The sequence below is a fragment of the Ornithorhynchus anatinus genome, chromosome 15, assembly GCF_004115215.2.
Source record: "Ornithorhynchus anatinus isolate Pmale09 chromosome 15, mOrnAna1.pri.v4, whole genome shotgun sequence".
NCBI classification, from domain to species: Eukaryota; Metazoa; Chordata; class Mammalia; order Monotremata; family Ornithorhynchidae; genus Ornithorhynchus; species Ornithorhynchus anatinus.
Genome location: NC_041742.1, coordinates 3,901,000 through 3,921,287, shown reverse-complemented (window position 1 = coordinate 3,921,287; position 20,288 = coordinate 3,901,000). Strand labels below are relative to the sequence as shown.

At 47.6% G+C, this 20,288-nt stretch overlaps 1 protein-coding gene across 3 annotated transcripts in view; it reads left to right on the top strand.

Annotated features, from left to right (window-relative positions):
- PITPNC1 (phosphatidylinositol transfer protein cytoplasmic 1) overlaps positions 1-20,288 on the top strand; it is a 160,033-nt gene that overhangs the window by 62,175 nt on the left and 77,570 nt on the right. For all 3 annotated transcript variants that reach the window (XM_029079665.1, XM_029079664.2, XM_029079667.2), the window contains exon 2: positions 19,273-19,421. In XM_029079665.1, coding sequence (XP_028935498.1) covers positions 19,273-19,421 — 149 coding nt within the window. The remainder of the gene's footprint in view (positions 1-19,272; positions 19,422-20,288) is intronic.

The following is a 20,288-nucleotide window of genomic DNA, read 5'->3' as shown; positions in this document are numbered from 1 at the left end:
TGTGGGTATTTAAATCCCCCAGATCCTGATAGATTTTTTTTTGGTCTCCTTCCAGTGGCAAATGCTCCTTTGTCTTTGAAAAGCTGTAGTAACGATACCACAAGCAAATTATTTGATGAACTGCTAGAGGTACTGTACTCTCCCAAGCACTTAGTACAGTGCCCTGCACATAGTGCTCAATAAATACCACTGATTGAGGTGAAATATTTTCTGGCTCAATAACATTTTAAAATTCATCAGCAGGTCCGAGTCAGAGTGCTCTTTCCTCATGACCATTCCTAAAGTGGGCTGATGTATTATTTCATTCAGAAGGCATCCTGGAGTTGCCTGGACACCTGGGATAAAGTTCTTCTCTTAGCAGAATGGCCATTTCTTCCTCCAGGGTTTTTACCTTCCAGAAAAGCCTTACACTGCGTAAAGGAAAGGTTTGGAATAAAATGTGAATTGGCAGGTGAGGGGGGGAATAAACCTTTAAATTCATGTTCTCCCTAATAGACACACTCAACCTACACACATTCATCCACAGACACATGTCAGTAAAAATTCCAGTGATGGTGTGGAACAGTGGAGATTGACTCATTGTAAAGATAAAAAGAGACACCAAGTTTCCAACTAGCTTGACTTTATCTAATTACAGATTCTTCAGAAGACCTGCAGTAGTGAAATCCCCAAAGTTAATTACATGTAGTCTTTTCAGGCCTCCGAACCGCAATTCCCATTAATGCTGCTTTTTAATGAGTTCTAAGTGGTATTTAAGTTCCACACAGTGTTATTTCTGAGTGCAGTCATATTAAGGAAGCCGATTGTCTTTAAAAAACAAGATGAATCAAGCCCATTTGTAAAAAATCATCACCTAATCTTCAGGCCGTATCTCCCCATTTTTTCGGCAATAATTTTAGCATCCGTAGCTTGCTAAGAACTTTGAAAGCCGGCTTAGCTGAGAAACAGAACATGCTCTTCTAATCCGTTCACACCAAGTTCTCAGAACTTTAGAGAGAGAAGGAGTCGTGGGACAAAGCGGTGATGGCTTTCACTTGAACTTTAACAACTCTCTTCGTTGGCATTTGAACCCAGGACCCGTGGGACGGAAAGGGAAATAGACATCTTGGAAAAGGTTAAAGTAGTTGAAATGATTTAATTTGGAGGTGACAGTACTGAAAGTTCTTCAACTATATTAAGGTCTCATTCTTTAAAAGTAGGCTACTGACTTGCAGAGATCAGACCTGCGGGATATTATCTTAAATTGCAGCAGGGGAGATTTAGTCTTCGCGAAAGAAAGGACTTTAAGGCAATAGGTAGTAAAAACATTTTTTGGGTGATATTTATTGAGTGCTGCCTGAGGAGAATGCTTGGAGAAGTACAGCAAAAGCAAAGATGCATTTCCTGCCCAAGAGGAGCTTACGGTCAAGTAGAAACTGATATGGCAAGTGAAGATTGTTGAAGTGGATTCGGTTACCAATGGAGGTGGCCTACGAATGTAAGAAATCTGCCCTGTTGGGAGCCACCATTGGCCCACCACGCTCAGACTCCATTCTGCGTGCCAAGCAAACATGCCTCCTTGAGATCCTGGTGAGGTGTAAGCTCCTTGTGGACAGTGAATGTGTCTATCAAATCTGTTAAGTTGAACTCTCCCCAGCGCTCAGTACAGTGCTCTGCAAACAGTAAGAACTCAGTAAATACAAGTGATTGATTGTGACTGGACCATTTCACCTCACCAGCATTTTCCTAACATTTCCCTTGATGTTCTCCCTCCTACTTAAGACTGTGAGCCCCATGTGGGTCTGGGACTGTGTTTGACCTGTTTCTTTTGTTTCTGTTTGAGCACTCAGTGCAGTGCTTGGCACATAATAAGCGTGCTTAATGTCATTCCGCGATTATTATTACATCCAGAACATTCCTTTTACAAGGAGCTGCCAACTGTCAAGATGTTCCAGAACAACAGAGTAGTTTGGTTGAAAGGTGTGGGGCTTGGAGGCTGTGGCTGGATTGGCTAGCTTCTTGTGGACCTTTTCTTTCCAGTACTAGATAAGGTGGCCCATTGTACGAGACAGTTCAGTTTCCAGCTGCCCTGTCTGTCCCTCTCGATCCTTACGGAAGCAGCGCGGAGTAGAGGATAGATAATGGGCCTGGGAGTCAGAAGGTCATGGGTTCTCATCCTGGCTCCGCCACTTGTCTGCTGTGTGAACTTGGGCATGTCACTGCAGTTCTCTGGGCCAGTTACCTCATCTGTAAAATGGGGATTGAGACTGTGGGCCCCACATCGGACAGGGACTGTTTTCAATCCGCATTTGTTTGTATCCACCCCAGCGCTTAGTACAGTGCTTGGCACACAGTAAATGCTTAACAGATACTGCAGTTATTATTGTTATTATTATTGTTATTGTTTGGCCCCAGACACCTTTATGTCAGGTATTTTTGTATTCAACATTCCAATTCCCTCTGCCTTGAATCCCACTGCCAAGTTCTGCATCTTAGAAGCAGTCCTCATGCTTGGAGGGACCCGAGAAGGCACTGTGGAGAAAGTGGGTCATCATTTACTCCTCCAGGGAAATGCTCCAGGTTTGGGCAACTATGGCATCCTTTCAAGCATGGCAGCTGAGGCATCATTACATCGCAATGCCTCCCAGCGTGATGCATTTGCCATCACGTGCACCTCAGTGGTCCTTTGAGCACTGTCAGTGGTTATGTGAGAGTTCGGCACCTCTGGCAGTCAGTGATTTTCTTATGTAATCCTTGCCTGCAGAGTTCCTTTTCTATGAATGCAAGCTCAAGCCTTACTGAAATTCCTGGGCTTTGAGGCCGCTGTAATACCTACCCAAGGGCAATGCCTCCTGAAGGCATCGAGAAAGGGGTTGGCCAGGTACGTAGGGCTACAAGGACAGCCAGGAGTCAAACCTGAACGAGCCCCAGTAAGGATCAGGCTCAGCAAGCGTAAAGAGCAGCTCCACTCTCCGGGGGCATGTGTTCTTGGGACAAAGGGAAGATTTCGGAAACGTTTTTCAACAGTGCGGTGAACCTAGGGCCCGACAGACCATCTGAACGAGCCCCCACCGATTTGCTTTAAAACTACCCAGTCCCTCTCATTTTGTTCTCAGTGGGAACTTCGTAACATCAGAGTTGCCGCCCGACATTAATTTAAAGTCATAAAATTAGGCAACGGGCGAACAGTCAGGAGTCAGCACCCTAAGAGACCAGCGAGGCTCTTATTAAGGCTTAAAAATGCTCTCCTTAGTATTGGGTTTTATTATGAGGATCAGCAAGGGAAAAGGAGGTTTTTCATCTCGACTAACATCTCCCGAGCCTGGCCTTCATTTGTGTTGAAGAGCTGGGCTTTGCAGGCTTGTTTTCCCCACTGGTGGACCAAGACAGGGCAGATGAAGGAATGAGGAGAATTGAGAAAGATTTTTCTATCACTCAGCACAATTGAGTTTTTTCCTCCTGGATCCTCTAACTCATCGCCCCACATTTCCTACCTCTTTTGGCAATGAAGATCTGGCCTGGAGCTGGAATTGGCCACAGCAGATGTTTTTATCCCAGTCAGCCTGTCAGGTAGTAAAGATCATCTCTGCTTCAACAGGACCCAAGTCCATGGGGTCCTCAGTGAGTAGGATTTGGTAATAAGGCTTTACCTAGTCTGGGATGAGAACAGAAATTTTGTTGCTTGGGGCTATGCCCTTGGACCGGTTTGTACCGTTTTTATGTGGGAGAAATAATGCTTGAGGCCAAACAAGTAGAAATTTGAAATCTCAGACAGCTGGGACCTAGGGCATTGGCTCGTGTGCTCCCTCCTTCCCCAATCGATTGCTCTCTGCCTTCTCTCTCCAGCTCCCCACCTCTCTTTCACCTCCAGCCCCCCTCTCCTATCCATTGGCTAAATTTATTGAGTGCCTACTGAGTGCAAACCACTGAATTACGGGCTCGGGACAATACAGATGAACCGTGACACACAGTCCCTGCCCTCAAGGAGTTTACAGTCTGCCGGCTGTTCATATCCCAACTCTCCCATCTTCCTTTCTCTCCTGTACCCAGCCAGACTTTGGGATTCAAGGTTCCCTCAAAACCTCCTTTACTGACTGTTTTCCCACATAGTAGTGACTCCTGTAGGAGTTGATGCATCTTCACCTCCCTTTAAGAGAAGCTGGTGATGAATATCGATGGCGGTTGGAATGTTCCAAGGAAGTACCGATACTCCCTCTTGTAAATACAGTAACTCTATCCGTAGCAGTGTTAAGCATGGGAGTTTCTATGATCACCATCATGAATGTTCTATGTTAGCCCATTAAGAGCTGTGAATGGAAATCTCAGAATGAACAACTAACTCACTATTTTCTGGGTTATGCAAAGTTTTCAAATGGAGTGTGAAGAGACCCGTGCCTATTTGAAAGTTCCCAATTTGCATATCATGCTTAATTCATCAGTTGGACTCACATTCACAAAACCCAACCATCTGGCGGTTCCTCCCCTAAATCAATACCGTCTGTGAAAGCAACAAAAGAAATGCCATCCTGGGTCAGACCAGTGGTCCGTGCAGTGCAGTGTGTCTTTTCTGACTGTAGAACTGAGGATGTTCAGAGGTGTGGCATGATGATGACCCTCGTTTTGACGCCTCATGAAGTCATACTCAGAGTTGGGGGGAATTGCGCTCTTTCAGGTTTAACTCTTGATCTTGTTTGTTGAGTTCTCTGGGTATATGGAAGGATCTGGTCTGGCAGGCATGCTTGGTAGCAGTGACCATCCCAAATTTTCTGGCCTGCCTCTTTGGTCCTCAGAACTTTCCCTCTAGAATGGATGGAAAACATGGGCAATTAGTATCCTATTTTAGCATTATTTGGTATTTTAGGGAAGAAACATGGCCTAGCAGATAGAGCAAGGACCTGGGTTCTAATTCCGGCTCTGCCACTTGTCTGCTGGGAGAACCTGGGCAAGTCTCTTAACTTCTCTGTGCCTCAGTTACCCCATTTGGGCCAGTTATTGTGTCAAAACCTGATTATCTCATATCTACCTCAGCTCATAGTATAATGCCTGGCACTTAGTAAGTGCTTAATAAATACCATAAAAAATACAGAAAGAGTAATTTGCAAATACATGAACACCCTAACAATTTCATACACACCTCTCTGTACCTTTGCCCATTTCTGCTCAGTCTCACTTAACTAGAGCTGTTATCAGCAGATCATCATTACCAACAGCATCTATTGAATGCCTACTTGATCCTCTGTTCCCCAGGCTTCCCATTCCCACTCCTTTCTGCCCAAAACCCAACCGGATCTGCCTCCAAGGCCTGGACTGACTTGTTAATTAGCATGACTGGTTTCATTAGTTGACATTTGAAATGCCCATTGAATCTTTCAGCTGAAAAGGGTCAATGGAAGGCTACTGGGATCCAGAGGAATAATTGTGAGCAGAATCCAGGGTCGCCCAGTCCCTGTTCCCAATTGCTCAGGTTGTTAAAGGAGAATTATTACAATTTAACTAATGGAATTTATTGAACCCCTACCGAATGCTGAGAATTTGTACCCGGGGCTGGGGAGAGTACAACAGAGGGAAAAGACCTCTGCCCTGTGGAGCCTGACACCATCACATTTGCAGGTAGGAGGAAGAGACTGGAGAGAGATTGGTGTAGAAGTAGGTGTCTAAATTGTACAGTATGAAAATGGAGCTGTACCAAAGTGCTCTGGGGAATGGAACAGTGTTGAGCTGGTGACCATGTCAAGATGGCTGCATTTAGAGGAAGAGACTCCGGAGTCATACCAGACCCATGGCATTTTGGCTCCTGCAAGAATCGGGGGTTAGGACGCAGTCTCTCCAGGAGCCTGAAAACTCCCCTGGGCAGCTCAGCAGTCAAACAGATAGTTCCCTCTACTCTTGGTGTTATTTAAGACCCTAATTATGGCTGTATTTGCCTGGCCAGCTCTACCCCACCTGGTGTCTGATATCTGATTATGAAACCTTGGAGCACACCAGTTTGTAAAACTAGATCTGTTCTTCCCGACCGGACTTCTCAACGAAGCCCTGGTTGGAAGTTTGAGTTTATCTGCAAATTAAACCCTCTACCTTGAACAGTTAAAAAGCACGCATGTCTGACGTCTAATTTTAGAAGGGCTCAAACTGACCTTCATTTTGCCGTTGCTAGCTGTGGCGCTGTTACCCGGGTGACTAGATTTACAATATGTCAGAATGCAAATACCATCTGCCCCTTAGGAAAAAGAAAGGCTTTGTCTAAGGGACGTCAGTAAGCCCAGGGGTACGTTTTCCAGGCGGGTTGAGTCAAAGCTCAGGAGAGTTAGGATTTCTGGGGATCCAAAGGAGGGGTTTCACACCTTTCATGGTGGGTGGCAGTGGAACCGGGAAGGCTCTTGACAGGCACTCTAAGTGCTGTTAAGCACTTACTATGTGCCCAGGACTGTATTAAATGTTGGGAGAGATACAAGATCATCTGGTCCCACCTGGGGCGCACAGTCTGAGGGGGATGGAGAACAGGTATCAAATCCACATTTTGCAGATGAGGGTACTGAGGCACAGAGAAGTGAAGTAATTTGCCCAAGGTCACACAGTGGACAGGTGGCAGAGGATTAGAACGCAGGGGCTCTGACTCCCAGGCCTGGGGTCTTTCCACTAGGCCACACTCCTTCCCTGTCCTCCCTGCTCTGGACTTGTATCCCACCCTCTGTCCCTCCTCAGCTCCAGGAAAGTTGGCCCGGGGAGATTGCTTGAACTACCAGCTGCATTACTGAATTCATTCAATCATTCAGTCGATCAATGGAATGTATTGAGCACTTGCTGTGTCCACAGTAACTTTTGGCTACATATAGCACAGAGTCACTTTTTGATTTGGTTAGACAAGAGAGAGAGAAGGAGGAGGGAGACTGTAAACTGGAACCTTTGCATTTTCTTACCAGTGCTGCCACTCACTTGCCCCGAGACCTTGGGAATGCTAGTGCTCGGCTTTGAGCTCCTGTTCATGACACCTGCAAATGGCTGTTATTGGCACTGAACCTAGGGCCCCAGTGCTCCAGAGGAAAGATATTTACCCTTTCCCTGTGTCCCCCCGGCCCAACCTTGATGTTTCTAACCACTTAAAGCGACAAAGAGCCGATTTTCAGCCGAGGGGAAGAAAATGCTACATCATCCTCTTTCCTTTTGGACTGACTGGAAGATCAAATTTCTGTGGACTGGTTATTATTGTGATAATAACAATGGCATTCATTAAGTGAGTACTTGGTGCTAGGAGCTGGGGTAGATAACAAGTTCTTCCCCACAGACAGTCTGTCCCACTTGGAGCTGACACATCTAAAGAAAAGGGAGATCAGGTATCTTATCCTGATTTTACATAGGAGGAGACTGAAGCTCAGAGAGGTTAAGTGGCTTGCCCAAGGACACACAACAGGCTAGTGGCAGAGCTGAGACTAGAACCCAACTCCCAGTCTCTTTCCCCTAGGCCACGCTGCCTTTTATCGTGGGGCTGCTCAAATTGTCCTCTGCTCCGGGGAAGTGTGTGAGGCTGGGGAGACGGGAGGTGGATGTCCAGCCCGCAGCTCCCTCAGTTGCTCATGAACCTCGTGACGTGTCTCCATCTGACCTAAAACTCATTTCTGGGTTCCCCGAGGTTGTTTGGGGTTCTGTTTGTCCGGGTGGCCCAAGGGAGGTTTTGAGTAGCGAGAGTGAGAAATTTCCAACCGTGTGGCTGGAGCACATGAAGGGCTTAACTCAATTTGATCGAGCAATTGTTACTGTCCCTAGAGTAGACTTTGAATCTAAGTCTGTGTTTTTGCCATCTATCCACTCCCCTAAGGAAGCCAGAAACAAAATAAGCAAAAGAGGCCAGGTCTGTGACTGTGCGGTTCTTAGACAAATGATCAGCAAATTCATTTTTGCCTGAACTGCTGATAAACAAGGCAAAAGTAACTCCTTGGGGTCCCGGTCAGACCTTGAAAGTAATACAGAGCAGAGTTTCTGCAACAGAAATAGAAGTGGCGCAGTCATGATGGGTGTGTTTCAAAAGATAATGCCGAGCTGCCTCCTTGTCTTCTTGGAGTCTGTCCCCCACATAGATGTTTGCTCATCTGCAGACAGAGCCTCTTCTAGAGCAGTTCAACTAAAGACGAATGCACTTGAGGCCCTTTTTGCACCCAAGGGCAGAGCTGGTCAGCCGACCGACCACCCACCGTTCTGGGGCTTTCTGAAGGAACACACCCATGGGCTTATTACGCAGCAGAAAGGCTTGTGGGAAGAGGGAGACGTTTGCAAAGTCTGCCAAGGCTGAACCTGGGCTTCTTACTGTGATGAAGAATTGGGGTCAATCGATCACTCTATCAGCCTCATTCATTGATATTTATGGAGCACAGAGCGAAGAATACAACAGAAGCAAGATACGTGTTTCCTGCCCTCAAGGAGCTTACCGTCTGATAGGGGGAGACAGAAGTATTATTAGCAAATAGTGGGAGCAGAAGGACAATATGGGATATAATAGGAAGTGCCACAAATATGAGATAGATGAGTATCTGTAGTTCATTTTAATGTCGGTCTCCCCCCTCTGGACTGTAGACTCCCTGTGGGCAGAGAACATGTCTACCAACTGATGGTAACATACTTTCCTAAGCACTTAGTAAAATGCTCTACACTCAGTAAGCGCTCAAATAATGTGATCGATTAGTTGAATGTAGAGATAAAAATATACTTGTACACATGTTTTGAAGCGAGGAGTACAATATCTAAGTGCATAAGGGTGGTGGTTGGATTGCTATGACTAGGGCATTGGGAATTGGTTGTAGAAATTACGGGAAAGAAAACCCAATTCAGTCTAGATTTGGGGGAGGGGGCCGGAGGTTGGATTGACTTCAGGGGGTTCTGATCCTTCTCTGGCCAGAAGCAGCAAAGTAAATGTTTAGCCCTGGAGCCACCAGCTCTCTCTCAAATGAGCTTTCACATCCCTGCTTCATTCTTAGGCTATCTGTCAGCTGGCCTGGTTCTTGGTCAGAGCTCCCCACCTCCAGTGGCCGGTGGCCCCAGTCCAGATGTAATGATGGTACACCCAGCAAGGCCCCCAAGAGCCCTTTGGTGTGTCTCTTGGGAAACTTGCCAGGACCCAAGAGGTGAAGGTCTCTGAGGAGGTGGATGGTCTAATGAGATTAAAAGAGATCTGTCATGGTCACGGCTTTTATCGAGCACCCACTGGCTCCATGCATTGTACTGAACACTGAAAAAAGTACAGCAGAAGCCCCAGTCACATTTCCTGCCCACAAGGAGCACACCTTCTCAACGGTTTCAGCAGAGTAATTTTTTCAATATTTCCAAATAGAGTAATTAGAATATTAATAAATGAGAGTCACATCTATTTCCCCCTTCAGGAGTGTGTGTGGAGAAAACCTGTGTGCCTGACTCCCTTAGGGTGCCAAAACTTGCATTGGTTATGCAAAACCTTGATTGACCTTGAAGCTTACCTGAGGTCTTATTTTCCCAGAGAGGATCGGCCTCGAACAGTTTTCCGATATCATTTTGACGCTCTTTGTCTGGTTCTACATAAAGCTGACTGGTTCTACATAAAGCTGACCTCACTTCTGTGATTTTCACTCTTGCCTGATAATAGCACACTCCCTGGCCCTCATCTTTTGCAGAGACTAAAGTAGAAAAAATAGCAGTACCTTTCCTTTTAAACCCCTTGATCCGCCCATGTTTTTCAAAGCACTGTAATATCAATTACCTTATTTCTCTTCAGAATGGCCCTGGGAGGCAAAGAGAGGCAGGTAGTATTATTTCCAATTTCAAGATTGGAAAATTGAGACATAGGGAGGTTAAGTGTCTTGTTCAGGGTTACCTAGCAGGTCAGTGGTGGAGTTGGAATTAAAGCCCTCACTTCCTAATTCCTAGATTTAGGCTCTTTCCTCTGAATCAAGGTGATGAGGTTGTGAGGGTCACATCAGCGGGGCCCAAAGGCTGTTCCCAGAATCCAGGCAAGCTGTTGCTGGGGTGAGGGAAGAAGGCTGGGACCATCTGCCTCTTCCTCCCGCTTGACCAATTTATAGTAAGTGCTTCCTCTGTGCAGGGGTGCTGTACTAACCTCTTGGGAGAATACAGTGGAGGAGGAAGATATGATTCCTGCCTCTAGGAGTTTACAGCTACCTGTCAGAGTTGATCAGTTTGTTTTAAAAATGGCAGAATCTTATGGCAAGAAAATCTTATTATCTTTCCCTCTTGCATCAGCTGTGCACTTGAGACCCTACCCACTTAAGCCTGTAGATACCCGCTTCCCAACCCAATACTTATAGCCTCCCTTTCCTTTCACTTATGTTAGTATCTGTCTCCCCACTAGACTGTAAATTTGGAGGGCAGGTGTGGTGTCTATTTACTCTTTTGTACCCTCCCAACCCCTTAGTACAGTGATCTGTGGCTAGTAAGTGTTCAATAAATATCACTGATTGATTACCCTGTCTGGACCAGTTAAGCCTAATGTTCTTATTCTTTGTAAAATCCCCATAATGTTTGTCAGTTAATCTGATAGGAGTCAGCAATCAAGGCAGTTAGATACATGCAAATCATTTGGAATGTTTTCAACCTTTCATTAGATTCACTTCTGGGCAGTCTCCCTATCTCTCTCTCTCTCTCACTCTCTCTCATGCATGTATGCACATACATAACCACACACACACACACAACATCAGCACCAGAGGGGGCCACTTGAGGGTAGGGGCCTTGGGGCAAAAATCCGTTTGCCTAATTAATAATAATAATGTTGGTATTTGTTAAGTGCTTACTATGTGCAGAGCACTGTTCTAAGCGCTGGGGTAGATAGAGGGTAATCAGGTTGTCCCACGTGAGGCTCACAGTTAATCCCCATTTGACAGATGAGGTAACTGAGGCACAGAGAAGTGAAGTGACTTGCCCACAGTCTCACAGCTGACAAGTGGCAGAGCCGGGATTTGAACTCATGACCTCTGACTCCCAAGCCCGTGCTCTTTCCACTGAGCCACATTGCCAGGGCAGCCCTGCTTGTTACCCCCTGACATGTGAATCAGCAGAGGATGGGGTCTCAGTTTGCTTGAGAAAGAAGCAGAAGAGAGGGCACAGACTCAAATATCGATAATGTAGCTCTGACTTAAATCTTTGTTCACTCTCCTCTATTCCTGGCATAATCACTCAGCTCCTGCGTAAACAGGACACCTCACAGGGTCGGTAGAAATGTCCAGGAGAAGAGATAAATATACGATGAGGCACTGATATACTGAAATATGAGGTTTTGAGTGTGTATTTTCTCTGTAGGATCGGATATTGCTTTTCACGGTTTATTGACCCACCGAGGGGAGAGCTGACGAGATGCCGAAGACCAGGAGGCTTTGTTCCTCATCGCCCGATCCAAATGCTGAAATTCTTTTTCTCTCAGCTTTCCACATTGCTCCCACAGAATCCCAAGATAGAGAGAGGTGGGGATCTTCTCCCCATTTTAAAGCAGAGGAAACCAAGGTCCAAACTGATTTGCCCAATGTCACCCAGGTGGTTAGTGACATGGCTGGGAGTAGCACTTAAGTCAGTCCTTTAAGGTTCCTTCATCTTTCAAAGACATACTCCCTCTGCACATATTAACAAGCCCTTCTGTTTTGCCTTGAGGGTGAATGGGTGTGTTTACTACAGTGCTCTGGGGTGTCAGAGGACCTGGTTCTTATCCTGGATCTGCCACTTGTTTGTGGCCATGGGCAAGTCACTTCACTTCTCTGGGCCTCAGTTTCCTTATCTGTGAAGTGGAGATTAGGACTTGAACCGCCTGTGGGACAAGGACCTTGTCCAAACTGATAAGCTTGTATCTACCCCAGCACTCGATACAGTGCCCGGCACAAAGTAAACGCTTATCAAATACCATTAAAAAAAAAGTGCTCTGCACCTGGTAAGCACTCAATCAATAGCATTGATCGATTTTAACACCTCTTTCTGCAGAATCTCAGAACACTTTCTCCCCTCCCCCCTGCCCCAAGCCATGTAGAGGGTGGGAGCAAGTGGAGGATGGTTGGGGCGGGGTGGCGGTGGGGGGGAATTCCCCAGGGGCAGCCATGGAGGTTGTATCCCCGGTGCCCAGATCTAAGGGACAATCAAACCACAGCTCATGCCTCCCCAACTCAGATGTAGTATTTGTGCAAAACACAAGGCCCAAAGCCCCAGTTATGTCACTTCCCAGTAAGTCAGTCAGTGGAATTTTTTGAGTGTTTACTGTATGCAGAGCACTGTACTGAGCACTTGGGAGCGTCCAGTGCGATAGAATTAGTAGGCACAATTTCTGCCAAAAGCAGCTTACGCTCTAGGGGAAGGGGACACACATTATAAAATGATAGATGAGAAATGGCAGAATGTAAGGATATGGACGTAAGTGCCATGGGGCTAAGGGTGCAGTTACTATCAAGGGCTTAAAGGGTAAATCGTATGTGTTACCGCCTCAGGCTTCACAGGATCAGGAGACATGGTTCACGGTTGGACATTATGAGGCGCTCCTAGGGCATCCCTTGGAGTCGGGAGTGGAGCCGGAAAAAGAGTCTTGGTGCTAGATCCCCAGCCCGGTCCATCCTTGGACCACCTGAGCCTTCTCCATTTGGGGGCTAAGGATAAAGGTTCCAGCTACCCACTGAAGCCCCAGGTAGCCCTGGTTGTTCCAGCTGAGCCATAAGGGAAGTCAGCAGACCTGCCAATCAATCAGTCAATCAGTGGTATTTACTGAGTACTTACTATGTGTAGAGCATTGCTTAAGCACTTGAAAGAGAACAATTCCAAAGAATTAGCGGACACGTTTCCTGATCATAATGAGCTTACAGTCGGGGGGGGGGGGGGGGGGGGGGGGGCTTCTGTCCAAAGCTTAGCATATAGTACCTGCTTAATAAATGCCATGAGAATGATTAATGATCATCAAAATGTGGACGACAGCCTGTGTGAACACCCCTTGGGTGTTATTTAGTAATAGTGCATTAAGTCGTTTGTTATTTTACAAAGAATCAATTGGTTCCCTGCAGCGTTTTAAAAGTGTGGCTTGTTTATGTACCTAGAGCCACATGGAAGACCCATCCCCAGGAATGAGTTTATCTTGTATGCCCTGGGGCATTGCCCTCTCAGAGCACGGGGATCTGCCCATCCAGCCTTACCCCCCCCCCCCCCCCCGCCCCCAGAAACGCCCCTGAGGGCAAGTGGGGAAGGCCAGATCTCCACCCAGTGACAGATGAATGTCACCATAGTAGTCGAAACTAGTAGTAGTAGTATTTATCGAGCCCCTACTGTGTGCGATTCACTGTACTGAGTACTCGGGAAAGCACAACAGAAGCAGAAGACATGTTCCCTTCCCGCAAAGAGCTTCCACACCACTGGGGGAGATGAGCATAAAATATTTACTGAGTCCCAACACAGAGTGAGGGGAAGGTCCAGGAGGAAGGTAAACCATAGGGGGGGGATTTAGACCAAAGTGAAATCACCCCTCAAGTGAATGCCATTCCCCAGGGAAGGGGCCAGGCTACAATGCTCCATTTTGATGTTAAAGAGTTATTGACTTTGGCCTGGCTCCTAATGACCTTGGTAGCCAGTCCCTTCATATGTTGAGGTCAGAGGAGAAAGAGTACTCTGTCATTTGAAACCCCCCTGCCCACCCACTCCCACGCCCCCCAAGTGTGGTTTCTTGCTCGGCGAAATAGCTTGGGTATCCTGGCTGAGTGCATTATGTAATGCTGCTTTCACCCGAATTCCCCAACTCTAATGGGAGAACAGTGCAGTCTGAACCCCGGGAAGTCCGTGCCCCCCTTCCCCATTCTGCCGTTGACTCTGGGACTGATTATTTGGGATGGCTGTATTTCGCTAATAGCTCTGGTGAAGCCCAGGCAAGAAGCTCTCCTGCCCTGATTGCCTCTAATGATGATTACCTAAACTTGCTAAATTATAACAATAGATTGGACAAAGTTGGCAGGTAATTGCTCTGCTGCTGCACATACAGTGTGGTTTTAAGCACTTGGATCAGCCAAGTGATATCAGACTTTTGTTATCCATCCGTTGGTTTTAGGTAGCTGAGTTTCAAGGCAATGCTGTTTTCTCTATTGAACTCTGGACTCAGTCAGAGCCAGGTTTTAGAAATCCCATGAGAAAATCGTGTCATCTTTATTTTTCCTTCAGAATATGGCAGTTCTTCCTTTCGGACTTTCATTTCAGAAGGCCTCTGGGCTCGTTAGATTTGGCCATCCTCGTTTCACCATCTCCTAGCTTTCTTATTGCTTAGCTTCAGAGGGACCGTAGCCAGGGCAGATTGAGCATTGTGGGTTAGCACAGATGGAGCCCCTGGGGCCTGGTTGATTTTTTGTTTTGTTTTGTTTTGTTTTATGAATTTTCAATCAAACAAACATCAGATTTGGGTGAAGAGCCAAGATCGTCATTGATTTGTCGTCCTCTCAGGTCTGTGGTTTTTGCAGTGGTCAGAGGTTCTCAGATTGGAAACGGAATCTGCGGGCCTCGCATCTATTCTCGTGGAGAAGGGAAGATTGATTCTGGAGACCTTTCATCGGCTTTTCCATTGGGAGCCACTCGAGCTCTGCCCACCTCCTCTCTGGAGCGGGATGATGCGGGCAGAGTTGTGCCGAGAAGGTGACAGGGGTGGAGCAGGCCAGATCCCTGCCACCTGTGATAGGTGCTTCCATTGACTCCCACGCTCACTGCAGGAGGGAGATTGCCTTTTTCCCCTTCATCACTGTCCCATGCCTCCATGCCCATCACCTCACTCAGCCGATAGTCTTACCAAACCGCAGCTGATAGTTCTTCCTCCCCGAGAGCTGGGTACATTGTGTGCTTCTGGCAGGACCAGCCAGAATTATCAATGATGCTCACACCTTCCTCTGCACACAGATAGCTCTCTATTGCCTACTCCTTCGAATCGGCTTTGCTGCCTCACATGCTAATGCCTCCCAGATTGGCTTCTGGTGTCTCCCCAAGCAGGAAGCTCTCCAAGTGGACAGAGCCCGGGCATGAGGACCGGCTCAGTGACGCGCCCCCTGCCCAGGCAGCACTCAGCTGCCCAGGTGTCTCGTGAACTGAGGGGAGTGGGGTTGGGCTCCTATTTATATCCATCCTCAGCCTTGAGCATATGGGAATAGTCAAGTGTATCTTCAGTTATTGATTCTAATTCCATCGTTTGTACACATTTTTACGTCTGCCTCCCATGCTAGAGTACAAGATGCTTTTGTGTTTTTTCTCACGGTATTTGTTAAACACTTCCTATGTGTCGAACGCCGTTCTGAGCAATGGGACAGATACAAGACAGGTCCCTCTCCCACATGGGGCTCACAGTCCAAGTAGGAGGGAGGGCAGTTATTCAGTCCCCATTTTTCAGATGAGGCAAGTGAGTCACTGACAAGTGAAATGACTTGCCCAGGGTCACACAGCAGATGATTAGTGGAGCCAGATTTAGAACCCAGGTCCCTTGGACTCCCAGATCTGTGCTCTTCTCACTAGGCCATGCTGCTTCTTAAGGCTGAGCTTCTGGAAGTCAGGGATGTGACTTGTACTTTGATTGAACTTCCCCAAGTACTTAATACAGTACATGGTGCATACTGATGCCTGTCGCTACTACTCAATCAGTCAATCAATATCAATCAAGAGCTCTTGGGAGCGGACAACAGAGGAAGACATGATTCTGGCCCTCAAGGAGCTTATACCCTAGTGGGGGAGACAGACCAAAATAACTTAAAAATAGGAGGAGGAAGTGCTCTAATGATAGAGTGTATAAAAAGTAAAGTACACAAATTCGACAAGTAGTAGTGGGTGCTAAGGCGATGCTTAAATGGTGAGCCCCAGGAGGGACAGGAACTGTGTCTTATTCCCACCCATGTATTCTCTCCTGGTGCTTAGTGCAGCGCTTTGCATGCTGTAAACAGTTAATAAATACTATTACTACTACTGCTGCTGCTATTAGGGGTAACGAAAAGAAGGGAGTTTTTGAGGTCTGTGTTGCAGCCCTAAAGCTTCCCTCCTGCCCATGAGTTCCTGTCTTAGCCAATTACCTCAGATTGGCACGTACTCATGCTGTTGGTATTTACCACTTGGCGTTTCTGGGTTCACTAAACAAAAGTGAAAGCCGGAGTCCCTGTTACCCGTTAAGATGGGTGCATGTAGGAGAGGAAGTTGTTCAGATTTTAAACCAGTCCAATCACCCAGAAAATAGGGCACTTTCCTTGGCCGGGTGAAAGAGAAGGCCCTGGGAAATTGAGGCTTTGGGAAGACAGGAGGAAAGAGGTAAGGGAATGTCTCCCTTTCAATCAGTGGCATTTATTGCGCTCTTACTGGGTGCAGAGCACTGTACTGAGCACTTGGGAGAGTACAGTATATCAGAGTTGATAGACAGAGTTGGTAGACACATTCCCTGCCCACATCAAGATCACAGTTTAGAGGGAGAGACAGATGTTAATGTAAATAAATAAGTTAGGGTTATGCACATAAGGCTGTGGGATTGAGGGAGGAGTGAATGAAGGGAGCAAATCAGGGTGATGCAGAAGGGAGTGGGAAAAGAGGAATGATGGTTTAGTCAGGGAAGACCTCTTGGAGGAGACGTATCTTCAATAAGACTTTGAAGACACAAAAGATAATTGTCCGATATGAAGAGGGAGGGCGTTCCATGCCAGAGGCAGGGTGTGGGCTCGAGGTTGGCGGTGAGATCGTCAAGCTGGAGGTACAATGAATAGTTTGGCATTAGAGGAGCGAAGTGTGCAGACTGGGTTATAATAAGAGAGCAGCAAAGTGAGGTAAGAGGGGGCAAATTGATTGAGTGCTTTAAAGCCGACCGTGAAGAATTTATGTTTGATGTGGAGATGTCCCTCCTACACACTTCCTGAGTGTAGGAGGGACAGTTTATTTTCAGGTAAAAGCAGCAGTAGTAATGGTATTTATTGAGCATCCCAACTGCACTGCCCTATTACTAAAGACTTAGGAAAGTACAATGGAAGCACAAGAAATAAGAAGGTCATCATTGAAGTTGGGGGGTTGCAGATGACCCTCTGTGTGCCCCAGGGAAGTCACTGAATACATCTGGAGTGCCTCCAGTCCGCTTGGTAAACACAACTCATTGACATCATTTCCCCCAAGCACCAGAGTCACAAATCTGAATTTAGGCAAGAGTGGGTGCCACTAAGTTAAAAAATCCAAACCAACTGCAGAAGCCAATGAGCTGGCAGAGCTCTGTGTTTGTGATCCTCTCCAATTGTCATGGTTACCAGGGATGGACCCCGAGGCTTTGGCACACAGACTCCAGTGCAGCCAGGGTAATTTTAGAACTGTACGCAGGCAGGGTCGAGGGGTCGGCTCCGCCTCCAGCCCTCTACCTGCCACCCGGTTGAGAACAGGACCCCCGTGTGCGTCGGACCTGCGGGGGTCAGGCCTCGGGAGGACCGGGTCTCCTCATGTCGTTGGCTTTCTTATTTTTCCACTTGCACCACTTATTTATAAACGTCCTCCTCTCGCTTACGCATGAAGGAGGGCCTGAATTCCGTGGTCAGTCAGATCTCTGGGGAGCCACATGCGACATTTTCTCGTGGTAGCTAGCTGATGCCTAGCCCCCGCCTCCAAGGCTGACCCTGTCTTATGTGGAGGCAAGTAGCATGGCCTAGTGGATAGAGCACGGACCTGGGAGTCAGAAGGTCCTGGGTTCTATTTCCGGCTCTACCACTTGTCTGCTGTGTGACCTTGGGCAAGTCACTTCACTCCTCTGGGCCTCATCTGTAAAATGCGGATTAAGACTGCGAGCCCCAGGTGGGACGGGAACCGTGTCCAACCCGATTAGCTTGTAGTCACCTCAGCGCTTAGTACAGTATCTTGCTCTTAAATGCCATAATCATTATTATTTCCCACTTGCCCACCCTACCCCCATGCCTATAAGGTCCTATAAGGTCAGCTTGGCATCTTCCAAATCCCACAGAATGAGAAACAAAGGTCAGTTTCTGGCGGGATGTCAACCCCTACCCAGGATCCCCATGGAGATGGAAGAGGGTGGGGTGATGCAGAGAACTCAAGAAAGACAGAACATGTCCCTTTAAGAGAGAAGGAGCTTTGTTTTTTTGGGTTGTTTTCTTTAATGGTAGCTCAGGGCTTACTATGTGCTAGGCACTGTACTAAGTACTAGGATAGATAGAAAATAGGTTGGACACAATCCCTGTCCCACATAGTGATCTCACCCTTCATTCTCATTGTACAGATGAGGTTACTGAGGCACAGAGAAGTTAAGTGACTGGCCCAAGGTCACCCAGCAGACAAATGGCGAAGCCAGGATTAGAACCCAGCTTCTCTAACTCCCAGGCCCTTGCTCTTTCCACTTGGAGATGTCTGGATGTTGGAGATTATCTTCTCCCCGTTGCTTTCCCAGTGTCCTGAGTTCCTGTGTCCTAGAGGGGGCCTCTTTCCTGGGGTTTTCCTCCTGCTCTGTACGGAGTCTACAAGCCTCTCCAGTCTTGGGAAGGAGAGGGGATTGGGGAGGGGCCTGTGCAGTTGTTCACACACAAGACCCAGCACATTAGATTTTAAGATCTTTAAGGGCAGGGTTTGTGCCTTTGGCTTCTGGCATAATTTCCCAAGAGTTTAGTAGCCACCTGGGAGGTACACATAAATACTATTGATGGGACAGCATGGCCTAGTAGAAAGAGCACAGGCCTGGGAGTCAGAAGACTTGAGTTCTAATTCCAGTTCCACCACTGGCCTGTTGCGTGACCTTGGACAAGTCACAGAATTTCCTGGTGCTTCAGTTTCCTCCTCTGAAAAATGAGGATTAAATACCTACTCTCCCTCCCTCTTAGATGTGAGCCCCAGGTGGGATAAGGGCTGTGCCCAACCTGATTATCTTTTTCCCGCCCCAAAGTTAGTGCGATGCTCGGCACATAGCAAGGGCTTAACAAACCTGACACAGGCAGAGGCCAGTTGTGAACTGCAACCCAGCAGTGAACAAATGCATAAGAGTTTGAACAGTGGAAGCACATTTGTATAATTAGAGTAGTCGACGTAAGGGCTGGGGAAGCGAGAGTGATCCAAGAAACAAAGTCAAGCAGGGCTTATCTCGGAAGACTTCATGGAGGAAGTGGGTTTTCAGAATCCCTTAAAGGAAGAGGAGGAGCTTGATTTGGCCAAGAGGAAGGGGAGTGCATACTTGCAGGGGGACCGGCATGAACTGTGGCTCGTGGGCCGGAAGCCTGGGCTCTTGACTGGCAGAGGACGAAGGGCCGCGGTGCGGTGATGGTGCTGTTCGTTCAGCGGCCTACAGAGCCCTCTGTCCCTGTGTTTGTTTTGCAGTACAAGATAGGACAGCTGTACATGATCAGCAAGCACAGCCATGAGCAGAGCGACCGTGGCGAAGGGGTGGAGGTCGTCCAGAACGAGCCCTTTGAAGACCCGAACCATGGCAACGGCCAGTTCACGGAGAAGCGGGTTTATCTCAACAGGTGAGTGGCCGGAGGCTCTGAGGGCCGGGGCTCTGACCTCCAGCTCTCCTTCCTCTGGCAAGATTCTGTCTTTCCCTTGATGGTACTTCATGGTCCTATAGGTGGGATCGGTCCCATAAAAGTGCCTCCAGGTGGATTGGAAGGACAGTCTGACATTCCCAAGGACTTGTGAGATTAAAGCGCAGACCCACAAGATTCCTCTGAAATCCTGGAGATCCGGTCCTGGTGGCCACAGGCCCACCTCCCGCCCGCGTTCTCTGTCTCAGAAATGTATATCACCCATCCAAGTGAGTTTTACCTTGCCCCAACCCATCTCTGTTGTCCCACTGCCTTCCTCTTCACAGCAAACTCTAGGTATGTTGCCAAAGTAAAGTACCACAAATGAAACATCCCACCCAGAGCATTAAGCCTCATCTGACCATTTAGGTCGAGCACCCGTAGGGAGGAAGCGAATTCTGTCTGACCCCCTCGACGGATTCCCCAGTTCCACCAGGTTTGGCGCTCGGCCAGCTGACTTGCTGGTGACGCAAGCTTAGTCTCAGCAAAGTAAATATTGGGAACAAATATGGTCGCCACTTTTGACATCCCTCTGTTGACCACTCTCCACCACACAGTGCCAGGCCGGGGACAGACCAGCAGAGAACAGGACTGTCTGACCACTCTAGGAGCAAACACTAGTTCTGTACATAGTTGACCGCCTGCATCAAGGTGTCCCAGTAGAGAGGCAGTGACAGAAATGACCTCTGGGATCTGAGCTTCCTTATTTTCCCTAAGGCAGGGTCTTCTTCTCTTTCACTGGGAGGAGACATTTTTGAGGGCCTGTCACAGCACTGATTTAAAGGCCAGTGCTAGTGAAACCACCCTATA